Source organism: Coregonus lavaretus (genome assembly GCF_964263955.1).
Source record: "Coregonus lavaretus genome assembly, contig: HAP1_SCAFFOLD_790, whole genome shotgun sequence".
NCBI classification, from domain to species: Eukaryota; Metazoa; Chordata; class Actinopteri; order Salmoniformes; family Salmonidae; genus Coregonus; species Coregonus lavaretus.
The window spans coordinates 172,767-198,724 of record NW_028157721.1 but is presented as its reverse complement, the minus strand read 5'-3'; the positions used below and the strand labels follow the sequence as shown (position 1 = coordinate 198,724).

General features: G+C 40.7%; 1 protein-coding gene across 1 annotated transcript in view; it reads right to left on the bottom strand.

Moving 5' to 3' along the window:
• Positions 1–475: 475 nt before the first annotated feature.
• The window catches only part of LOC311124995 (uncharacterized protein), a 30,835-nt gene continuing 5,352 nt past the window's right edge, over positions 476–25,958 (bottom strand). The window contains exons 2-10 of the mRNA XM_084199083.1: positions 23,675–23,910; positions 21,709–23,509; positions 21,202–21,375; positions 11,237–11,410; positions 9,474–9,647; positions 7,562–7,735; positions 5,938–6,111; positions 4,458–4,504; positions 476–3,982 (exon numbers count right to left, since the gene is read on the bottom strand). Of these exons, the coding sequence (XP_084055209.1) occupies positions 3,456–3,982; positions 4,458–4,504; positions 5,938–6,111; positions 7,562–7,735; positions 9,474–9,647; positions 11,237–11,410; positions 21,202–21,375; positions 21,709–23,509; positions 23,675–23,910 (3,481 nt within the window). The 3' untranslated portion in view covers positions 476–3,455. The remainder of the gene's footprint in view (positions 3,983–4,457; positions 4,505–5,937; positions 6,112–7,561; positions 7,736–9,473; positions 9,648–11,236; positions 11,411–21,201; positions 21,376–21,708; positions 23,510–23,674; positions 23,911–25,958) is intronic.

Genomic DNA, 25,958 nt, shown 5'->3' with positions numbered 1-25,958 from the left:
TTGTTTTGTTTTGTCTGTGTGTTTTTGCAGCAGAGACTATTGGTACGCTGATAGAATGATACACTCCACAGAGAGACGGTGATAAATGGAGAAGGACTCTGCATGATCAGAGAACTAGTGAAGGAAGAAGGTTCATGCATCATCACCCAGTCTACACCAACGGAGGTATGGATAGAGGGGAGATTGAACAGGTATCATGTCAATCGATGCTACAGATGGCTACGAGGAAACTGATGATCTGGAGATGATAGTAGGTATATACACTGCTAAAGTGATAGTATTGAGAATGCATTGAGATAATGATCTGTATTTATTTTCAGGATGAGGAAAGTCATAATTGAATTATGAATGTTTATAATGTATGTTAATATAAGTATAACTTTCAGTCAACAGTCTCTTTTGTGTAGCTTCACTCCGTAGCCCACATACTAGTCTGTCTCTAATGATGTCATTTAGAACAGCATTAAACTCAGTGTTCTGGAAGTTTCTTTAATGCAGCAGCAAACATTGTTACTGATTCTCCTTCTTCCTGATGTCTCCTGTGGAACCTGAACCTTTCAGCATTAACTAGTGGTTCTGGTGAAAAATGTCCTTTAAGTATCTCCACAATATCCCCATACGTCTTATTACCTGTTCTGTCTGGCTGTAGCAGGCTGCCTAGTAAATTAAATGTCTTTGGCCCCATTACACTAAAACATGTAGGCACAATGTTGTCCTCATCCATGTCATTTACAAGAACAAAATATTCAAACCGTTCTGTATATGAGCTCCACTGCTCAATACTTTCATCAAACTGTCCAATGTTTCCAACAATTCCAATAATTGTTTGTTTCTCAATAAGCTCCTGATTGTCACTCACTTCAATATTGTCCTCAACCAAAGCAATATTTTCCTCAGTCACGTGATCTTCATTCACTTCACTCACTGATGTTTCCTCCTAAGTTCGCTAATTTAGCAGTTTTAAATAAAAGGTTTGTCTTCACAGCTGAATAAATGTCCTATCCTTTAATCACTGTATATTCCTCCTTTTTAATCACGTTGTTTTCCCACTCCGATGTCCGTCTCGAGTCCTTTTCTGCCGTGATGATGTTAACTCCAGTGGTGGAAAAAGTACCCAATTGTCATACTTGAGTAAAAGTAAAGATACCTTAATAGAAAATGACTCAACTAAAAGTGAAAGTCACCCAGTAAAATACTACTTGAGTAAAAGTCTAAAAGAATTTGTTTTTAAATATACTTAAGTATCAAAAGTAAATGTAATTGCTAAAATATACTTAAGTATCAAAAGTAAAAGTACAAGTATAAATCATTTCAAATTCCTTACATAAAGCAAACCAGACGATTTTCTTGTTTTTAAAATGTAAATTCAGCCAGAGGCACACTCCAACACTCAGACAATTTACAAACAAAGCATTTGTGTTTAGTGAGTCTGCCAGATCAGAGGCAGTAGGGATGTTCTCTTGATAAGTATGTGAATTGGACCATTTTCTGTCCTGCTAAGCATTCAAAATGTAACGAGTACTTTTGGGTGTCAGGGAAAATGTATGGAGTAAAAAGTACATTATTTTCTTTAGGAATGTAGTGAAGTAAAAGTAAAAGTAGTCAAAAATATGAATAGTAAAGTAAAGTACAGATACCCAAAAAAAACAACTTAAGTAGTACTTTAAAGTATTTTTACTTAAGTACTTTACACCACTGGTTAACGCTCTTTCTTAGCTAGCTTGACTATGCACTTGCCTCTGCTAGCAATACACTGTGCTAACATTAGCCTATTCTGTACCACAGAAAATAACAGTTTTAAACAGTTGTAAAAACCCACTTCTTCCAGACAGAATTGTTCCTGTAGATTCAGACTTACTCATCACCAATCTTTTGTTATGTCTCGTGGGTTTTATAACCACGTCTGTATAACAATTCAATAATGATGAGACAGGAGAGAGGAATCAGTTCAACCATTTATCTGGAACGTGATCATCTCAACACAAACAAACCCCCATGATGCTCTGCAGCACAACCTAAATATTCAAGGTGAAAGCTAAAAGCAGACATGGACAGTGAGACGGTGTGAGGAGGTCAGGGGTGAAACACTAGATCAGGACAGGTAGAAATGGCAGGGCTGGAAATAGACACAGAGACACATTCTGATCATGGCTCAGACCTGACCTGAGACACCCAAACAGAAGATGCCATATCAATGTCCTGTCCAGTAGGCTATATGGGATTTCCTTTCATCAAAATCCAACAAATGGAAATGTGTCTAATGTGTGTGTGTGTGTGTGTGTGTGTATGTGTGTGTGTGTGTCCAGTGTGTTTGTGTGTGTCCAGTGTGTGTGTGTGTGTGTGTGTGTGTGTGTGTCCAGTGTGTGTGTCCAGTGTTTGTGTGTGTCCAGTGTGTGTGTGCGTATCCAGTGTGTGTGTATGTGTGTCCAGTGTGTGTGTATGTGTGTCCAGTGTGTGTGTGTGTGTGTGTGTGTGTGTCCAGTGTGTGTGTGTCCAGTGTGTGTTCAGTGTGTGTGTGTGTGTATTCAGTGTGTGTGTGTGTGTGTTCAGTGTGTGTGTGTCCAGTGTGTGTGTCCTGTGTGTGTGTGTGTGTGTGTGTGTGTGTGTGTGTGTGTGTGTGTGTGTGTGTGTGTGTGTGTGTGCATATGTGTTCAGTGTGTTTGTGTTCAGTGTGTGTGTGTGTGTGTGTGTGTGTGTGTGTGTGTGTGTGTGTGTGTGTGTGTGTGTGTGTGTTTGTTCAATGTGTGTCTGTGTGTTCAGTGTGTGTCTGTGTGTTCAGTGTGTGTGTGTGTGTGTGTGTGTGTGTGTTCAGTGTTTGTGGGTTCAGGATGTGTGTGTTTGTGTGTGTGTGTTCAGTGTGTGTGTGTGTGTGTGTGTGTCCAGTGTGTGTGTGTGTGTGTGTGTGTCCAGTGTGTGTGTGAGTGTGTGTGTGTGTGTGTTTCCAGTTTGTGTATGTCCAGTGTGTGTGTGCTTGTGTGTCCAGTGTGTGTGTGTCCAGTGTGTGTGTTAAGTGTGTGTGTGTTTCCAGTGTGTGTGCCCAGTGTGTGTGTGTGTGTATGTGTGTGTGTGTCCACTGAGTGTGTGTCCAGTGTGTGTGTGTGTGTCCAGTGTGTGTGTGTGTGTGTGTGTGTGTTCAGTGTTTGTGTGTGTTTCCAGTGTGTGTGTGCGTGTGTGTGTGTGTGTGTGTTTCCAGTGTGTGTGTGTCCAGTGTGTGTGTGTGTGTCCAGTGTGTGTGTGTGTGTGATCAGTGTCTGTGTGTGTGTGTCCAGTGTGTGTGTGTGTCCAGTGTGTGTGTGTGTTTCTAGTGTGTGTGTGTCCAGTGTGTTTGTGTGTCCAGTGTGTGTGTGTATGTGTGTGTTTCCAGTGTGTGTGTGTGTGTGTGTGTCCAGTGTGTGTGTATCCAGTGTTTGTGTGTCCAGTGTGTGTGTGTGTGTCAGTGTTACCATGGTTATTATTTACAGGGACACTGAGGAGTCAACATCATGAACCCAAAACCCTGGATAGAGGGACTCAGTGAATGTGGAGTGGAATGTGTTCAGGTGGGTCAGTGTGTCAGAGGAGACTCTGTAGAAGGACAGAGTGCCGGCTGGCCAGTCCAGATACACTCCTACTCTGTGGGAGCTGGAGGGGGGGACGTCTATGGTAGTGGACTTATTATTGTGCCAGGCAGAGTAACTGTTGTCAGAGCAGGTCAGACTCCAGGACTTGTCATTACATCCAATCCCACAGTCACTACCCCTTCCTCTCCTGCTGATTCCTTTATATGCCACTCCTATACCAGCCTCTCTCCCGCTCCACTCTACCTCCCAGTAACAGCGCCCAGTCAGACCCTCTCTACACAGCACCTGTCTACAGACCTCAAATCTCTCTGGGTGATCAGGATACGGCTGCTCCTCTCTCCTACGTGTCACCTTTCTGTTCTCCTCAGACAGAGAGAGGAATCTGTTTACTGTGTTTAGGTCCAGTGTGAGATCACAGACATCTGATGGATGAAACCAGACACAATATTAGAAATCATCATCATTCACATTAGAATGTTAACTCACTTTTCACTAATTCATTTAATGTAGATGTATCAAAAGGAGAAGTTAAGGTAACTTGAGACTTGTTGAATGATCATATGTTATACTGTATGGTAATATAAAACACACTTATTCCCATTAATTACACACACACACACACACACACACACACACACACACACACACACACACACACATCCTGAACACACACACACACACATTTCTAATGTAACAGGAACACGCCACACACACACACAGACACACACATTGTCAAAGCAAGTCTTTGTAAACTTTGGTGTCCCTGATTTGTGCTTCTGTAGAACTACAGCTGATATTTAATATGACCAAGTAAGTAATGATGGTGGTCTTTGACTTTGACTTCACTTGAATTAAGACTTATTATTAGTCATATTCTTCACAGCAGTCAACACTCACATTTTCTAAGTCTAGGTTTCATTGTGTTCTCTCCACCATGTTCCACACTGTAGCGGTAAGCAGAAGAACAGACAGTCATTGAGGGATACACCTGAACTCACACACACACACACACACACACACACACACACACACACTGGACACACACACAAAAACACACTTGACACACACACAGACAAACTTATATGCTCACCGTGTGTGTGTGGTATGTGTTTGTCTAGTGTGTGTGTGTTTCCAGTGTGTGTGTCAAGTGTGTGTCCATTGTGTGTGTGTTTATCCAGTGTGTGTGTGTTTCCAGTGTGTGTGTCAAGTGTGTGTGTGTGCGTGTGTCCAGTGTGTGTGTTTGTGTGTGTGTGTGTGTGTGTCCAGCGTGAGATTGTGTGTATGTGTGTGTCCAGTGTGTGAGTGTGTGTGTGTGTGTGCGTCCTGTGTGTGTGTTTGTCCATTGTGTGTTTGTGTGTCCAGCGTGTGTGTGTGATGGTGTGTGTGTGTGTGTCCAGTGTATGTGTGAGTGTCCAGTGTGTGTGTGTGTGTGTGTCCAGTGTGAGTGTGTGTGTGTGTGTGTGTGTTAGTCCAGTGTGTGTGTGTGTGTGTGTGTCAAGTGTGTGTGCGCCTGAGTGTGTGTGTCCAGTGTGTATGTATGTCCAGTGTGTGTGTGTGTGTGTCCATTGTGCGTGTGTGTGTGTGTTTTTTCCAGTGTGTGTGTGTGTGTGTGTGTGTGTGTGTGTGTGTGTGTCCAGTGTGTGTGTGTGTGTGTGTGTGTGTGTGTGTGTGCCAGTGTGTGTGTGTGTGTGTGTGTCCAGTGTGTGTGTGTCCTGTTTGTGTGTGTGTCCAGTGTGTGTGTCCAGAGTGTGTGAATGTGTGTGTCCAGTGTGTGTGTTTCCAGTGTGTGTGTGTGTGTCCAGCGTGTGTGTGTGTCCTTTGTGTGTGTGTGTGTGTGTGTGTGTGTGCGGCCTATGTGTGTGTGTTTCCAGTGTGTGTGTGTGTGTCCAGCGTGTGTGTGTGTTTACTGTGTGTGTGTGTGTGTGTGTGTCCAGTGTGTGTATGTGTCCAGTGTGTGTGTGTTTGTCCAGTGTGTGTACTAATATTGAACACCATATTGAATACTGGACACACACTCACACTGACCACACACACACACACACACACACACACACACACACACACACTAGACCCACACACACAGGACACACACACACACTGGACCCACACACACAGGACACACACACACACTGGACAAACACACACATACTGGACACACACACACTGGACCCACACACACAGGACACACACACACTAACACACACACACTGGACAAACACACACATACTGGACACACACACAAACAGGACACACACACACTGGACACACACACAGTCTTTATATAACTTAGTCCAAGTGGTGGTCAGAATGTTTGTCTTAACTAGCCTGATAACTCCAACATGTCTGATATGACCATTGACATAAACCCTCTACATACTTGAGTTTCTCCAGTCTGCAGTGTGGATCCTCCAGTCCAGCAGAGAGCAGTCTGACTCCTGAGTCTCCTGGGTGATTGTAGCTCAGATCCAGCTCTCTCAGGTGTGAGGGGTTTGACTTCAGAGCTGAGACCAGAGAAGCACAGCCTTCCTCTGTGACTAGACAGCCTGACAGCCTGCAAAGAGTCAAATCATATTAAAACCACACTGCTATTCTTTGGTGGTGAAAATAGTGGCAGTATATTTTTTCAACATTTTCAGATATATCAGTGTCCTGAACCCTTCCATATCTATTCATAAATTAATGTATCATTATTAGAAATGACAAATTATCAAGGTATTGCTTGTAGATATAAAAATATATAGTACAAATATTTGAGTAGACTGACCAGAGCAGTTTAAAAAGCAGTATCAGTCAAAAGACAGACAGTGAGGTATCAGATTTAGATTGTATTGAGTATACAGTCCACACCATATCTAGTTTGACAGTGAAGTTAACATTTTAAATGTGGATCTGTACTCCAACATTTTGGATTTGAGATCAGATGTTTTATATGAGGTGACAGTATATAATGTCACCTTTTATTTGAGGGTATTTTCATACATATCTGTTTCAACATTTAGAAATGAAAGCACTTTATGTATCTAGTCCCCCATTTCACGAAGTCATAAGTATTCTGACCAATTCACTTATAGTGTATTAAAGTAGACAAAAGTTTAGTATTTGGTCCCAAACTCATTGGTTGCATTTGCAGTTTGTTTTGGTTGTGTTTTGGGTTATGTTTTGCCCGATAGTAACTGAATGGTGGATGATGACTGGATTAATCTTCTGTCTAAGTGAGTAGATAACATGTTTCTCAACACTACTAAATTAATCCTGATGAAACATAAGATATTACAGTATTTAATGTCCCGTTGGTAGGATAACCGTAATCTTAGGTCTTCCAATTTGTTCTCTAATGATTGAACATTGGCTAATAGGATTGATGGGAGCGGCAGTTTACTCGCTCGCCGTCGGATCCTTACAAGGCGCCCCGACCTACGTCCACGATATCTCCGTCTCTTTCTCATGCGAATGACGGGGATTTGGGCCTTGTCGGGTGTCTGTATGATATCCTTCGCGGCCGCCTCGTTGAAGAAAAAATCTTCGTCCAATATGAGGTGAGTAATCGCTGTCCTGATATCCAGAAGCTCTTTTTGGTTATAAGAGACGATGGCAGAAACATTATGTACAAAATACATTTCAAATAAAGCGGAAAAACGCACATAATAGTACAATTGGTTAGAGGGCTATAAAATGGCAGCCATCTTCTCCGGCGATATAAGTGAATATGTCCAAATTATTACGACTTTTTCAAATGGGAGAACTAGATATATAAAGTGCTTTCATTTCTAAACGGTAACACAGATATGTATTAAAATACCCTAAAATAAAAGGTGACATTATATACTGTCACCTCATATGAAACATTCCATCTCAAATCCAAAATGCTGGAGCATAGCACCAAATTTAAAACTGTAAGCTTCACTGTCCAAACACATATGGTGTGGACTCTGTGTGCCTGGTAAACACATGTGGATCTGGTGAACAGTAATCACTTGTTAACCAACTACAGGAATACTGACCTCAGAGTCTCCAGTTTACAGTGGGGATTCCCCTGTCCAGCAGAGAGCAGCTTCACTCCTGAATCATTCAGGTCATTGTTACTCAGATCCAGCTCTCTCAGGTGTGAGGGGTTTGACTTCAGAGCTGAGACCAGAGAAGCACAGCCTTCCTCTGTGACTAGACAGCCTGACAGCCTGCAAAGAGTCAAATCATATTAAAACCACACTGCTATTCTTTGGTGGTCAAAATAGTGGCAGTATATTTTTTCCAACATATTCAGATATATCAGCGTCCTGAAACCTGCCATATCTATTCATAAATGAATGTTTAATTATTGGAAATGACAAATTATCAAAGTATTGCTTGTAGATAGAAAAATGCATATTACAAATATTTGAGTAGACTGACCAGACCAGTTTAAAAAGCAGTATCAGTCAAAAGACAGACAGTGAGGTATCAGATTTAGATTGTATTGAGTATACAGTCCACACCATATCTATTTTGACAGTGAAAATAACATTTTAAAATGTGGCTCTATACTCCAGCATTTTGGATTTGAGATCAAATGTTTCATATGATGTGACAGTATATAATGTCACCTTTTATTTGAGGGTATTTTCATACATCTCTGTTTCAACATTTAGAAATGAAAGCACTTTATGTATCTAGTCCCCCCATTTGACGAAGTCAAACGTATTCTGACCATTTGACTTATAGTGCATCAATGTAGTCAAAAGTTGAGTATTTGGTTGTAAACTCGTTGGTTGCATTTGTAGTTTGTTTTGGGTTATGTTTTGCCCGATAGTAACTGAATGGTGGATGATGACTGGAGTAATTTTCTGTCTAAGTGAGTAGATTACATGTTTCTAAACAATACTAAATTAATCCTGATGATGCCATGATTAAGAAAAATCATGAATGAATCATGAATAATAATGAGTGATAAAGTTACCGAGGCTAAAACAAAACATGCTAACCTCTCACCATTACCAATAACAGAGGGGGTATGATCCTTGTTCCTCTGTAACTTTCTCATTCATCATCATTCACGATTCATTCATGATTATTCATAATCATGGTAGCATCCACATGAATGTAGAAGTGTTCAGAAACATCTTCTATTCTTACTGACAATACAAGTGAAGTGACTCCAAAATGACAGGACATTATTCACCATTCAGTTTCTATTGGGAAAAACATAATCCAAAACACAACCAAGACAAACTGCAAATGCATTCAACAAGTTTGTAGAATCACAAGCTTGATGTAATCACTGCAGGCAACGAATATTGGACCAAACACTAAACTTTGGACTAAATTAATTTGTCCAAATAAAAAAGACTTTTTCAAATGGGAGAACTAGATACATTAAGTGCTTTCATTTCTAAACTGTAAAATATATATGAATACCTTTAAATAAAAGGTGACATTATGTACTGTTGCCTAACATGAAACATTCTATTTCAAATCCAAAATGCTGGAGCATAGCACCAAATTTAAAACTGTACGCTTCACTGTCCAAACACATATGGTGTGGACTATGTGTGCCTGGTAAACACATGTGGATCTGGTGAACAGGTATCTGTCACACCCTGGCTCTGGGACTCTATATGTTGAGCCAGGGTGTGTTCATTCTGTTGTGGTTATTTCTATGTTGGCTAGAGTGACTCCCAATCAGAGGCAACGAGTGTCAGCTGTCGTTGGTTGTCTCTGATTGGGAGCCATATTTAAATTGTCTGTTTTCCCTGTGTGTTTGTGGGTTCTTGTTTCTAGTCTGTTTATGTTAGACCGTGAACTGTCACGTATCGTTTGTTGTGTTTGATCGTGTCTCTAATTAAAGAGTATGTTTGCCTGCAACGCTGCGCCTTGGTCCTCCTCTGTTCTAGACGATCGTGACAGTATCACTTGTTGACCAACTACAGGAATACTGACCTCAGAGTCTCCAGTTTACAGTGGGGATTCCGCAGTCCAGCAGAGAGCAGCTTCACTCCTGAATCCTTCAGGTCATTGTTACTCAGAGCCAACTCTCTCAGGTGTGAGGGGTTTGACTTCAGAGCTGAGACCAGAGAAGCACAGCCTTCCTCTGTGACTAAACTGCCTGACAGCCTGCAAAGAGTAAAATCATATTAAAACCACACTGCTATTCTTTGGTGGTCAAAATAGTGGCAGTATATTTTTTCCAACATATTCAGATATATCAGCGTCCTGAAACCTGACATATCTATTCATAAATGAATGTTTCATTATTAGAAATGATCATAATATTGCTTGTAGAGAAAAACATGTATAGTACAAATATTTGAGTAGACTGACCAGAGCAGTTTAAAAAGCAGTATCAGTCAAAAGACAGACAGTGAGGTATCAGATTTAGATTGTATTGAGTATACAGTCCACACCATATCTATTTTCACAGGGAAGCTAACATTTTAAATGTGGCTCTATACTCCAGCATTTTGGATTTGAAATCAAATGTTTCATATGAGGTGACAGTATATAATGTCACCTTTTATTTGAGAGTATTTTCATACATATCTGTTTCACCGTTTAGAAATGAAAGCACTTTATGTATCCAGTCCCCCATTTGAAGAAGTCATAAGTATACTGACCAATTCACTTATAGTGTATTAAAGTAGTCCAAAGTTTCGTAGTTGGTTCCAAACTCGTTGGTTGCATTTGCAGTTTGTTTTGGTTGTGTTTTGGGTTATGTTTTGACCAACAGTAACTGAATGGTGGATGATGACTGGAGTAATTTTCTGTCTAAGTGAGTAGATAACATGTTTCTAAACACTACTAAATTAATCCTGATGATGCGATGATTAAGAAAAATAATGAATTAATCATTAATAATGAGTGAGAGAGTTCCAGAGGCTACAACAATATATGCTAACCTCTCACTATTCCAAATCAAATCAAATTTTATTGGTCACATGCGCCGAATACAACAGGTGCAGACATTACAGTGAAATGCTTACTTACAGCCCTTAACCAACAGTGCATTTATTTTAAACAAAAAAAGTAAAAATAAAACAACAACAACAAAAAAAGTGTTGAGAAAAAAAAGAGCAGAAGTAAAATAAAGTGACAGTAGGGAGGCTATATATACTGGGGGGTACCGTTGCAGAGTCAATGTGCGGGGGCACCGGCTAGTTGAGGTAGTTGAGGTAATATGTACATGTGGGTAGAGTTAAAGTGACTATGCATAAATACTTAACAGAGTAGCAGCAGCGTAAAAATGATGGGGTGGGGGGGCAGTGCAAATAGTCCGGGTAGCCATGATTAGCTGTTCAGGAGTCTTATGGCTTGGGGGTAGAAGCTGTTGAGAAGTCTTTTGGACCTAGACTTGGCACTCCGGTACCGCTTGCCGTGCGGTAGCAGAGAGAACAGTCTATGACTAGGGTGGCTGGAGTCTTTGACAATTTTGAGGGCCTTCCTCTGACACCACCTGGTATAGAGGTCCTGGATGGCAGGAAGCTTTGCCCCAGTGCCCCAGTAACATAAAATAAAAGGTGACATTCTGTATTGTCACCTAATATGAAATGTTTTATCTCAAATCCAAAATGCTGGAGCATAGTACCAAATTAAATACTGTAAGCTTCACTGTCCAAACACATATGGTGTGGAATATGTGTGCCTGGTTAACACATGTGGATCTGGTGAAGAATTATCACTTGTTGACCAACTACAGGAATACTGACCTCAGAGTCTCCAGTTTACAGTGGGGATTCCCCAGTCCAGCAGAGAGCAGCTTCACTCCTGAATCCTTCAGGTCATTGTTACTCAGGTCCAGCTCTCTCAGGTGTGAGGGGTTTGACTTCAGAGCTGAGACCAGAGAAGCACAGCCTTCCTCTGTGACTAGACTGCCTGACAGCCTGCAAAGAGTCAAATCATATTAAAATCACACTGCTATTCTTTGGTGGTCAAAATAGTGGCAGTATATTTTTTCCAACATATTCAGATATATCAGCGTCCTGAAACCTGCCATATCTATTCATAAATGAATGTTTCATTATTAGAAATTATCAGATTATTGCTTCTATATAGAAACATGTTATAAATTGATTTGCATTTTAATGAGGGAAATAAGTATTTGACCCCCTCTCAATCAGAAAGATTTCTGGCTCCCAGGTGTCTTTTATAGAGGTAACAAGCTGAGATTAGGAGCACACTCTTAAAGGGAGTGCTCCTAATCTCAGTTTGTTACCTGTATAAAAGACACCTGTCCACAGAAGCAATCGATCAATCCGATTCCAAACTCTCCACCATGGCCAAGACCAAAGAGCACTCCAAGGATGTCAGGGACAAGATTGTAGACCTACACAAGGCTGGAATGGGCTACAAGACCATCGCGAAACAATTGGTGAGAAGGTGACAACAGTTGGTGCGATTATTCGCAAATTGTAGAAACACAAAAGAACTGTCAATCTCCCTCGTCCTAGGGCTCCATGCAAGATCTCACCTCGTGGAGTTGCAATGATCATGAGAACAGTGAGGAATCAGCCCAGAACTACACGGGAGGATCTTGTCAATGATCTCAAGGCAGCTGGGACCATAGTCACCAAGAAAAAAATTGGTAACACCTACGCCGTGAAGGACTGAAATCCTGCAGCGCCCGCAAGTTCCCCTGCTCAAGAAAGCACATATACAGGCCCGTCTGAAGTTTGCCAATGAATATCTGAATGATTCAGAGGAGAACTGGGTGAAAGTGTTGTTGTCAGATGAGACCAAAATCGAGCTATTTGCCATCAACTCAACTCGCAGTGTGTGAAGGAGGAGGAATGCTGCCTACGACCCAAAGAACACCATCCCCACCGTCAAACATGGGGGTGGAAACATTATGCTTTGGGGGTGTTTTTCTGCTAAGGGGACAGGACAACTTAACCGCATCAAAGGGATGATGGATGGGGCCATGTACCGTCAAATCTTGGGTGAGAACTTCCTTCCCTCAGCCAGGGCATTGAGAATGGATCGTGGATGGGTACTCCAGCATGACAATGACCCAAAAACACACAGCCAAGGCAACAAAGGAGTGGCTCAAGAAGAAGCACATTAAGGTCCTGGAGTGGCCTAGCCAGTCTCCAGACCTTAATCCCATAGAAAATCTGTGGAGGGAGCTGAAGATTCGAGTTGCCAAACGTCAGCCTCAAAAACTTAATGACGTGGAGAAGATCTGCAAAGAGGAGTGGGACAAAATCCCTCCTGAGATGTGTGCAAACCTGGTGGCCAACTACAAGAAACGTCTGACCTCTGATTGCCAATGTGGTGTCTAAGGAATTTATGACTTTGCTAACGTTTGCAAATGGTATCTGGGAGGTTGTTGATTCATCTTAGGGAAGCATCTGGGGAGCAGTTTTATAGGGGCACCCCATAAAACAGAGGAAGTCTGTTGTGTGGAGTCATGGGATTGGTCTGTAGGGAAAACCACCCATATCATGGTGAAGATTATAAATACTTGGTTGGAACAAAGGAGGATAGAACAACATATTATTATTATTATTATTATTGCTGTGGGATAGGAGTCCGTTCTAAAAATTCTAAATTTGTTTGCGCTGGTAAACAACGCAAAACAGGGGGGAGTGTCTATAACTATTGAAGAATAGAATGAAGGAATAAGGCCAAGGTAAATGTATTCAACTTAGGACATTGCGAATCTATGAAAGCCCTCTGACGAGGCCATCATTAGGATGGGCCGAAAAATCCTAAAAGCACGTTACGTGAATTTAGGTAAGTCCCGGGGACTTGGGGTAGTGGTATATATATTCGGTTGCAAGTTACCGCTCAACTTATAGTTGACGAAGTATATGATTGATGTGACCGCTCATCGAATGTCCGCGAACTCGTTGTAGCACAAATTTAGGAACAATGGAAATATACGGCGCAATGGAGGTAGCATACTGCCTTAGGGGTCCATAGGAATGGGAAAAGCCTCTTAAACTGTGTATGTATGTGTGTGTGTGGGAGAGAGAAAAATGGTGGAGTGGAGACGTCTCTGTTGTGTCTGAGCTGTGTGTCGACTCATGTTGGGATGGGATTTGTGTTGGAGATCTTGTGAGTCTCCGTGGGTGAGAACGTTGGTGGTTGTTAACTATATGTAAGTCCCCTGGAAGGACGTTAAGGTTAAAAATTTCATGACTCTCTATAAAAAGAGAATGTTTACTAACTATTAGAATATCATGAGCCTACAGGGAGGAGTTTTTAACAGTGTATAGAGATGTTTTGTAATGGATAAGAAAATAACTATAAATCTGCAGATTAGGATAAAGTGAAGTTAAGAAACTTCAAAGTAGGATTTGTGTTCCATGTTTTATGTTGGTTTGTGAGCTCTGTTAAGTGTTACTGTTTGCCTCATGAAGAACGGAGGTAAAGTTGGTATGTCTACTTTCTGTTGTTTAGCTGGGAGAGAGCTCCATCCACTCTGAAATCGTATTGGTGACTGAACTACGCATGCGTGGGATTTTATGAGTTTAGAGTTAGGTAGGGCAAATATGCCACTCCCCTGCCTGCACTGAGCTGCTGGGAGACGCAGACTCAGAGCAGACAGAGAAGAAAAGAGAAAGATTTAGACACTAATAGTGTATTCTGTTTGTTAAATCGGCTGTTGTTTAACGATGAAACTATTTTCTTGAGACCGATCGAATTGATAAACTAGAGATATGTTGACGGATTAAAAATAAATAAAATAAAATGTTATTGAGCTATCTATAAATATTCCTGAGTTAAGTTGTTTGCTTATTTCTTAGCGCGAATGTGAACAGAGGAATATTGAATGATTGAAATAACACAGTGAGTGCATAAACTACTAAATTCTTGTCTGTTTCTTTGTTCTTCTGTGACATGAGAGACAATAAGAAGGAGGAGACAGAGAGAGAGAGGAAGTGCTGACGAGTGCATCATGCGACAGAGTGTGCTGCAACGGATCAAGTCAAATCAAGGCTAGTACTGTTCTATTTACAAAACTTACCTTCCCATAGAGGATATTTTGGGTGCCTAGCATATTTGATGTTATGACAATTTGACAAGGACTTGGCAACAGACTGATCAATTGATGTAATTAGGAATTGCATTTTGGAGTTTTTGTGCATGAGTGGGTTTGATTAGAGTTGAGTGGGAAATTGAGTACTGACATTATTCTGTAAAATTAAGGTACTTGGGTGCTTATTAAGCAATGGGGTTTGTGAGTGCTGTAGTGTTGCTGGATTAGAGGTCTTTATTTTTTGGATTGCTCTGAAGTTGACTACTTTCATTTATTTTCCTGATTGGATGTGGTAAGATTGCCACTAATCAATCATTTGGTAAAATAAAATAAAATGAATAAATTAATTAATTGATGAATAAATTAATTAATTTGGGGAAGAAAATAAAAAAAAAGAGGGAACTATAGGCTACATAGTCTAAAATAATGAAATAGTTCACAATAAAGGAATATAAAAGAGTTGTTACAAAGGGGGAAAAAGGACATAAAAACTATGAAAGTAATTACTCCTGTTGATGTAGTAGAAAATAGTAATCCTTTAGTTAATGGTATTGCAAGGTTATCTGGAAAGGGAATAAACATTGGCGTGACATTGAACAACCATGGCCAGTGGAAGGGATTCTTAACCCTGACGTCATTAACATGATGAAAGTGATTGAATAATAGAGAGAGGAAAAGCAGAAACGACCATAAAGATTAATCCAAAACTCCAAAAGTAGGAAGAAAACTAGATGTCTGGAAACTAAGATTGGAGTGAGGTTCAGGAGAATGGAACTTGAAGAAGATGATGATGATGATCAGAGTGATTCAGAAGAGATCAAGGGTGGATATGACCCTGTGATCAGACAGAGGTTGGCCAGAGCGGAAAGAAGGGGTGATGGATGTTTGAAGAAGAAGAATAAAAGATATTCTAGTTCTGATGAAAGCAAAGATGAAGACAGCAATAAAGATTTGGAGATTAAAGGTGCTTCATATTCAAGAGGATTTTATCCTACAATGACTAGCACAGAAGAAATAGAAAGAGATATAGACCGATGCATATCATGCCTGGATAAAGCGAATAATTTAGAAGAAGTAAGAGAACTGGAACAACAACTCAAGAAGATGAAGATACAGAAGAAAAAACTGCTGAGAAAAAGATCCCCAGAATTGGAGAAGAAGTATACATTGAGGCCAAGGAAAGAGAGCACAAGTAAGAAGATGATGCCAGTGATCATTCGAGGACAAAACTTAGAATATGAGCCTTTGAAGAATACCGTCAACAATATGTCAACAACTAGAAAGAACAGAACCAAGAAACTCTCAGAAAACTTGATGAAATACAACTGGGGGGAGAATAAGAAGGAGAAGAAACAAGCTTTGGTTATGAAGAATCAGGGTGCACCAAATCAACAATCACTGCCACAGCTTCAACTGAACAAGGCCAAATGCAATTGTACCAGCCACCAATAGCGGTACCAGTTGTTTCATATCCACAGCCAGTTTCTGGAAAGACACAGAATTGGAGAGGAAGAGGACGAGAAGGCTTAGGAAGAGGAAGAGGAGGAAGATTTAAGCCATACTTCCAGCAATCTTAAGAAGTGAGTTATGATTGTGGACAGGTTGGTGACTTTGCTGTGAGTGTAATGGGCCAGATGGAAACACAAGAGGGAATTTCAGAGGAAGATACAGGAGCAAGTGAAGATCATCTGGAGGACAGGTGAACCCTTATAAGGGCAAGGAGCAAGGATTCTAGGGGTGCCTAGAAGATCCGAAAGGGGGGTGTCAGCTGGTAGCACCAGTTAGGGAAAAAAGATCAAACAATTGAGGTGAAAATAAACAACGGACCATTGGAAGTGATGGTGGATAGCGGAACTGCTTTTATCTGTGTTCAGCCTGAAGAGGTTACACATCTCACTATGTAAAATCAACTAATTAGGATAGGGATTCGAGGGAATGAAACAGTTGATTCCTCTTAAGGAACCAATTGAGCTCTGCTATGAAAATTAGAAAATTACAATACCCATACTGGTATCAGAACATATACCTATTGCATTGTTGGGAAGAGATGCATTGTGTAAGTTGAATTGTAAAATAAGATGTACACCAGACGGCTGTCTGGTAGAAGTGCCAAAGGAAAAGGTTTACCAATTGTTGATGATGACAGAGATGGGTTCGTCTTTAGTATTCTGGATTGGAAATCTCAGTGAAGATTCTTTAAAGAAGGCTAAGGTTAGGAGAAAGATTATAAAGGAGTAGGGTTTTGGGGAACCATATTTGCTTGAATAGATTGACTATGTCATAGGAAGGTGGACAATCTGTCTGAAAAATGATGTTTACAGGGGTGACTGTTATTCTTGGTTACATTCCTACACCAAGAGGTGCATAAGACGTCAAACTAAGCTAAAGGGTGCTCAGTCATTTGCCAAGTTTTTGTGTAAAGAAGTCATAAGCAGGTGGGGACTTCCGGATCAAATATCCTAAAATTAGTGGGAAAGGAATTTGTGGATAAATCAGTGAAATGGTTTTTGAAAAATTTGAGAAAACTAGAATTGAGGGAACTCTAGGACAGTCAGATCAGCTCCCATGTAAGTGCACGAGAGAGAACAGTGGTGAAGGGAAATTTAGAGTTCAGTGGGAAGATAGATATGGCAGGAGTTTAGATCTGTTAGGAGCAGTTGCATTGAGAAAGTATGCATTGCTGAATGATGAGAGAAGAATGAAGATTGAGGGTGATTGTAGTCTCTATATTTACAATTCCCAGCAGGAAGATCAAGGTGATTATAAATGTATTTTTTATAATCAACAGTTTGAAAGTGAGGGATTAGAGTTGGGACTGAGAGTTAATGTAGTGACACTAGTGGTGGTAGATGGAAATACAAGTAAAGAGTTAAAAGCTTTAGGGAGAATGGATGAATCAACAACAATGACATCAACACTTCAGCCTATTATAACAACAGTGAGAAGCAATTCAACTCTTTCAACATTGACAGTTATTAAAGCTATAAATATATCACATTTGATTACAAGGGAGCCAATCGCTCCAGCACCAATTTTAGGGAGAATACTATCATAGAGGTACAGGATGAGTTGTTTGATTTTAATGGAAGACAAGAAGATATATCTGATCAATACTGCTTGTTAGGGAAGAGAGAAACTAAATGGAAGGCATATGGATTAGATTTTTCTGTTTTGCAAATTAAAGATGGATGGGCAGGTAGGAATCTTTGGTTCCTAAGTTACCTCATTCTGTAAGATCAGTGAGGAATCTTGAGGGTCCATGTCTGTTGAGAATTCCAGCACTAGGAAAATGGTGTTGAATCTCAGAAGGTAGCGAAACCTCTATCAAGTACGTGTCAATCTTATGCTTTATTATGGCTGTTGTATCAGCAACAATCATTAAGAGATAAAATAATGTAGTTGTGGAAACATTTGTTTAGGCCTAGGTTTAAGTGTTCTTGGTTAAATGAATTACCCTATGTGAATTTGTTAGATGGGAAGGAAAATCAGTTAACAGCGATTCCTGAAGCATTGGAGGTGACACCAGTGAGGGCTAAAAGCTGTTTTTGTTCTAATAAAACATATGATGGAAAGGGTATGTTTATGGGAATATCAGATTGTGATGATTATATGATGACTTTGGGTAAGCATGAACATAAGGTTAGTAATGAGAAATATAATGTAACTTTTTATGTTCCAGTTAGTAAGAAGAGCAGGACTTTGAGGGTGAGAGAATTTTTTGCATGGTAATATGACTATTGGGAATTTTAGAGAATCATCTGGGTTTTGTGGTGAGAAGTATATATTCTTACCCTATGGATGGACATGATGTTGTTACATGTCGACGTTGAAGCTTCCATATGAGGTTTTTACCATTGAAAGAGGGGAAGCACCGGACACAGATAAATCTGAGTCTAGGTTTGGAAATAGGGTGAAAAGGGACATGGCGGAATTTCATTGTCTGGAAGCCTACCATTGGAGGCATTGGAGGATAAGTCTAGGAGAGAAGTGGGGACTGGGACTTTTTCCATGGTATGGTGTAACATTTTTGGCAGATCACATTGATAATATTAACAATACTTTGCAGAGTTTTGCAAATGAAATGATAAGAGGGTTTAACCTTCTGTCAAATACTCAAAGAAGTCACAGACTGATGCTGTTGAAACATGACATGGCTCTTGACTATATTTTAGCAAAACAAGGTGGCTTATGTTTGGCTATGAATTTGACGGGGGATGATTGTTATACTTTGATCCCAGATAGTTCCGATAATATCACTAGTGTTATAGATGCATTGAAGAATATAAGGGATGCGTTTGGTAGATCTGAAGGAGCTGGATGGTCAGCGAAGGCTTGGTTGCAAGATCAGTTAGGCCCAGTGGGAGCAGTGATAGTTCAGATTTTAGTAGCAGCTCTTATAGCGCTGTGTGTGATGTTTTGCTTTTGTACTTGTTATTGACTTTTGCGAAGGCTATGATATTGAGATGGGTTGGAGTTGTGATACCTGGAGAAAACACTCAGATGCCGTTGTTAGCTATTACTGATCTAGATGAAGATGAACAAGTGGGACTGGATGGAGTATTGATGGATAGATATCCATTTTGATCATCCGATCATTTTTTTAATGTTTTTAAATGTTAGTGTGATTTTAGTATTTTGTGATGAATAAAATGGGGGAAATAGAATGTGATTCATTTTATATATAATTTTATATATGATTTTTAGTTGATATTGATGTTTTAATTTGAATGTGTTGTTTTGCAAAAGATACTGTTTGGTCTTTTCTTTTCTTCCAGAGGCATATGTGGGAATGTGTAGAGGGGATTCAAATACTCAAACAGGGACAATATGAAAGGACAATATGAATGGACTGGAGGAAGTGGAACAAGGAAGGTGTGGAAAGGTTCAGATTCCATCATCGACGTTGCATTGGAAATCAACACTGCTGAGGAGAAGAAGTGTAGTGGACTACATTCCAGTGTCTGCAATGATATATATACATTTTTGCATGTGTTATACATAATTTGTGTTATATTCTTTCTGTATAAATTTTTGAAGAATGATATTTGCTGTTATTGGGTACATGTGGGGATCTCAGATGTTTTTGTTTATTTTGTGGATGCTTAGGGATATTGGATCTAGGCAGGGATAGAGAGAATCCACAGGAGGGTCCGATGGGTCGACCAGCCTGAATGTGGACATTTTTGATTGTATTTTGTTTGCTGAGGCTTTCATGTGTATTCATATTGCATCATAGTTTAAAATGCATTGATAAAGATTTATGAATTGATCTGGAGTACTTAAGTGGTTGCCTGGGGCAGAGGGGCTGTGAGATAATTTTACTGTCTTGATTGATGGATGGATATTTGGAAAGAAGGCTGCCAGACAGGTTTTTCGCTCTCACACTCCATAGAGATTTGTTCATATTTCATAGAAATGTATTTACACTCCATAGAAAAAGGTGTTTACTCTCCATAAAATGTGGTTTATTGTTAAAGTTACTCAATAAGAGAAATTGTTATTTGTCATAATCCTATTCTTTTTGTTTTCGAGACTTAATTCGTCTCGAAGGGGGGAAATATGTGGTGTCTAAGGAATTTATGACTTTGCTAACGTTTGCAAATGGTATCTGGGAGGTTGTTGATTCATCTTAGGGAAGCATCTGGGGAGCAGTTTTATAGGGGCACCCCATAAAACAGAGGAAGTCTGTTGTGTGGAGTCATGGGATTGGTCTGTAGGGAAAACCACCCATATCATGGTGAAGATTATAAATACTTAGTTGGAACAAAGGAGGATAGAACAACATATCATTTTGGGTCGTTGTTCTCCAGATGACTGCAGATGTCTGTCAATTTACGCTGTAATCTTGTGATATGAATAAACCTTTATAATCAAAGTACAGTGTAAGCGGACTCCTTGATCTCACAGCAAACTTAGCATTATTATTGAGAAACCACATCAAAAAGGGTTTTGCCACCAAGTACTAAGTCATGTTTTGCAGAGGGGTCAAATACTTATTTCCCTCATAAAAATGCAAATCAATTTATAACATTTTTGACCCCTCTGCAAAACATGACTTAGTACTTGGTGGCAAAACCTTTGTTGGCAATCAGAGGTCAGACGTTTCTTGTAGTTGGCCACGAGGTTTGCACACATCTCAGGAGGGATTTTGTCCCACTCCTCTTTGCAGAACTTCTCCAAGTCATTAAGTTTTTGAGTTATTCTGTCTCTCACTGTTCAAATAAACATATCATTAAAATTATGGACTGATCATGTCTTTGTCAGTGGGCAAAAATCATGAATGAATCATGAATAATAATGAGTGAGAAAGTTACAGAGGCTACAACAAAACATGCTAACCTCTCACCATTACCAATAACAGCAGGCAAAGAATATTGGACCAAATATTCAACTAAATTAATTTGTCCAAATATTTATGACTTTTTCAAATGGGAGAACTAGATACATTAAGTGCTTTCATTTCTAAACAGTAAAACAGGTATGTATGAATACCCTCAAATAAAAAGTGACATTCTGTACTGTTGCCTAATATGAAACAATTTCAAATCCAAAATGATGGAGCACAGCACCAAATTTAAAACGGTAAACTTCATTGTCCAAACACATATGGTGTGGACTATGTGTGCCTGGTGAACACATGTGGATCTGGTGAACAGTTATCACTTGTTGACCAACTACAGGAATACTGACCTCAGAGTCTCCAGTTTACAGTGGGGATCCCCCAGTCCAGCAGAGAGCAGCTTCACTCCTGAATCCTTCAGGTCATTGTTACTCAGGTCCAGCTCTCTCAGGTTTGAGGGGTTTGAACTGAGAGCTGAGGCCAACAGTTCACAGGATGAGTCTGTGAGTTTACAGGCAGTGAGTCTGTCAACAGAGTAAATACCATGAGGGACAGGTTGTATTAAAATGTTACATTTAGCTTCCCTGCTTACACTGTTACCTCTGCACTAATAATGTGAACACTGTGTATAGATGTCTTAATGCTACAACTTTTCTGATCCGTTTGTATTACAGTTTGTTTAAGACTTTTCAGCTGATAGAAAGTTTAGTCAGCCAATGAAAATATTGTTGTTCTTACATACAGTAAAGTTTGGTCTGAGGGATAGTCACATGAGTACTTACAGAGCCAGTCAGCCAATATAAATGCTGCTGTAACTACAATGTATTTTGGTGTGGGATATTTCCATGAATACTTACAGAGCTTTCCTGCAGCCTCTCACAGCTGGGAGCAGTCTCCTACGACCCTCCTCTGATGTCTTGTATACCTTCAGGTCAAACACATCCAGAACCTCCTCTGATATCTGTAGCATGTAGGCCAGCGCTGAACACTGAGAAAGTGTGAGGTTTTTGGATCTCTTCTCTGACCTCAAGTACGCTTGGATTTCCTCCTGTACTGAATGGTCTTTCATCTCTATCAGACAGTGGAAGAGATTGATGCACCTCTCAGGGGAGATGTTCTTCCTCTGCATCACCTTAAGGGATCGGATTTTTTTCTGGACGCTGTCTGGACTGCTTTCTGTCTGTGTCACCAGACCTCGTAGGAGTTTCTGATTGGACTCCAGTGACATGCCATGAAGGAAGCGGACAAAGAGGTCCAGGTGTCCGTTCTTGCTCTCCAAGGCTTTATCCATGGTACTCTTCAGCAGCTCATGCAAGGTTAGCTCTTCAGATGCAGCTCTAGACTTTCTCTTGAGGAAGGGCTTCAGTGCATCCATGTTCTTGGTTGTGTAACAATGGTACATGTAGACAGCTGAGAGAAACTCCTGAATGCTCAGATGAACAAAGCAGTACACCAGTCTCTGAAATAACACAGACTCTTCTTTAAAGATTTGTGTGCACACTCCTGAGTACACTGAGGCTTCTTTGACATCAATGCCACACTCTTTCAGGTCTTCTTCATAGAACATGAGATTACCCTTCTCCAGATTTTTTAACGCCAGCTTCCCCAGCTTCAGAAGAATTTCCTTATCTGACTCCATGAGCTCCTGTTGATCCATCTCATCTCTTCCATGATATTTCTGGTTCTTCAGGCTGGTCTGAATGAGCAGGAAGTGTATTGACATCTCAGTCAGAGTCGTGGGCATCTCTCTCTTCTTGTCTGTACTCAACATGTGTTCAAGGACTGTTGCAGAAATCCAACAGAACACTGGCATGTGGCACATGATGTGGAGGCTCCTTGATGTCTTTATGTGTGAGATGATTCTGCTGGCCAGGTCATCATCACTGAATCTCTTCCTGAAGTACTCCTCCTTCTGTGGGTCATTGAACCCTCGTACCTCTGTCACCTGGTCAACACACTTAGGGGGGATCTGATTGGTTGCTGCTGGTCGGGAGGTTATCCATAGGAGAGCAGAGGGAAGCAGATTCCCCTTGATGAGGTTTGTCAGCAGAACATCGACAGACGATGTCTGGGTGACATCAGACACCTTTTCATTGTGCTGGAAATCCAATGGAATTCTGCTTTCATCCAAACCATCAAAGATGAACATAGCTTTACAGGCAGTGAGTTTCTTTGCATTGCCTATGTCTATTTCTGTGTGGAAGCCATTTAAAAGTCTGAGAAGACTATACTGGAGATCTTTAATCAAGTTCAGCTCCCGGAAAGGAAGCACAAATATGATATCCACATCTTGGTTCGCCTTCCCTTCAGCCCAGTCTAGGATGAACTTCTGCACAGAGACTGTTTTTCCGATGCCAGCGATGCCCTTCGTCAGCACAGTTCTGATGCTTCTCTCTTGGCCTGGTAAGGGTTTAAATATGTCATTGCAGTGGATTGCTGTGTCATGTGATGTTGGTGTCCTGGATGCTGTCTCTAGCTGCCACACCTCATGTTCATTGTTAACCCCTTCACTCTCTCCCTCGGTGATGTAGGGCTCTGTGTAAATCCTGTTGAGGGGAGTTTGGTTCCCTGCTTTTTCCATACCTTCTATCACACATTCATACCTCGTTTTCAGACTGGCTTTATGGTTTACTATAGCTCTCTGCAGGCTGTCATCCACTACAAGGGGAGAGGAAAAATTATGTGTATCAGAAACATTCATTGACAGGATGAAAAGTGGGCCTTCCACAACTACAGTAACTTCTATTATCTCATAATATTGTAGTTAACTACTGTAAATCATATTAAGGTATTGACTTGGCCCACGTGTGCAAGTGGTCTTACTGTTTTCAGAGCCTCTTGTTTTATTGGGTTCACTCAGGTGCTGTAGTTCAGGACGTGTTCTGGATCTCTTTCTACACTGAGGACAGTCATAGTCTCCTGAAGGAGCAGGTTTCTCCCAGTATCTGGTGATGCAATGTCTGCAGAACCTGTGTCCACAGGTGATAGAGACTGGATCCCTCAGCACCTGCTGACACACTGCACACCTGGACTGATCCTCTGGCAGAGTAGACCATCCACTATAGAGATAAAGGAGAGAGAGATTGTAGATGTTAATACTGATCCTCTGGCAGAGTAGACCTTCCACTACAGAGATAAAGGAGAGAGAGATTGTAGATGTTAATACTGATCCTCTAACAGAGTAGACCATCCACTACAGAGATAAAGGAGAGAGAGAGATTGTAGATGTTAATACTGATCCTCTGGCAGAGTAGACCATCCACTATAGAGATAAAGGAGAGAGAGATTGTAGATGTTAATACTGATCCTCTAACAGAGTAGACCATCCACTACAGAGATAAAGGAGAGAGAAATTGTAGATGATAATACTGATCCTCTAACAGAGTAGACCTTCCACTACAGAGATAAAGGAGAGAGAGAGAGATTGTAGATGTTAATACTGTTCATAGACAGACAGCTGGGAACAGAATACTCTGCTCTCTGAGTGGTAGTAGCCTCTGGAATGAATAACATGTCCACAGTGGTATTACTAAACTACAGTGGGGAAAAAAAGTATTTAGTCAGCCACCAATTGTGCAAGTTCTCCCACTTAAAAAAAGGCCTGTAATTTTCATCATAAGTACACGTCAACTATGAAAGACAAAATGAGAAATGTTTTTCCAGAAAATCACATTGTAGGATTTTTAATGAATTTATTTGCAAATTATGGTGGAAAATAAGTATTTGGTCAATAACAAAAGTTTCTCAATACTTTGTTATATACCCTTTGTTGGCAATGACACAGGTCAAACGCTTTCTGTAAGTCTTCACAAGGTTTTCACACACTGTTGCTGGTATTTTGGCCCATTCCTCCATGCAGATCTCCTCTAGAGCAGTGATGTTTTGGGGCTGTCGCTGGGCAACACAAACTTTCAACTCCCTCCAAAGATTTTCTATGGGGTTGAGATCTGGAGACTGGCTAGGCCACTCCAGGACCTTGAAATGCTTCTTACGAAGCCACTCCTTCGTTGCCCGGGCGGTGTGTTTGGGATCATTGTCATGCTGAAAGACCCAGCCACGTTTAATCTTTAATGCCCTTGCTGATGGAAGGAGGTTTTCACTCAAAATCTCACGATACATGGCCCCATTCATTCTTTCCTTTACACGGATCAGTCGTCCTGGTCCCTTTGCAGAAAAACAGCCCCAAAGCATGATATTTCCACCCCCATGCTTCACAGTAGGTATGGTGTTCTTTGGATGCAACTCAGCATTCTTTGTCCTCCAAACACGACGAGTTGAGTTTTTACCAAAAAGTTCTATTTTGGTTTCATCTGACCATATGACATTCTCCCAATCCTCTTCTGGATCATCCAAATGCACTCTAGCAAACTTCTGACGGGCCTGGACATGTACTGGCTTAAGCAGGGGGACACGTCTCGCACTGCAGGATTTGAGTCCCTGGCGGCGTAGTGTGTTACTGATGGTAGGCTTTGTTACTTTGGTCCCAGCTCTCTGCAGGTCATTTACTAGGTCCCCCCGTGTGGTTCTGGGATTTTTGCTCACCGTTCTTGTGATCATTTTGACCCCACGGGGTGAGATCTTGCGTGGAGCCCCCAGATTGAGGAAGATTATCAGTGGTCTTGTAGGTCTTCCATTTCCTAATAATTGCTCCCACAGTTGATTTCTTCAAACCAAGCTGCTTACCTATTGCAGATTCAGTCTTCCCAGCCTGGTGCAGGTCTACAATATTGTTTCTGGTGTCCTTTGACAGCTCTTTGGTCTTGGCCATAGTGGAGTTTGGAGTGTGACTATTTGATGTTGTGGACAGGTGTCTTTTATACTGATAACAAGTTCAAACAGGTGCCATTAATAGAGGTAACGAGTGGAGGCCAGAGGAGCCTCTTAAAGAAGAAGTTACAGGTCTGTCAGAGCCAGCAATCTTGCTTGTTTGTAGGTGACCAAATACTTATTTTCCACCATAATTTGCAAATAAATGCATTAAAAATCCTACAATGTGATTTTCTGGATTTTTTTTCTCATTTTGTCTGTCATAGTTGACGTGTACCTATGATGAAAATTACAGGCCTCTCTCATCTTTTTAATTGGGAGAACTTGCACAATTGGTGGC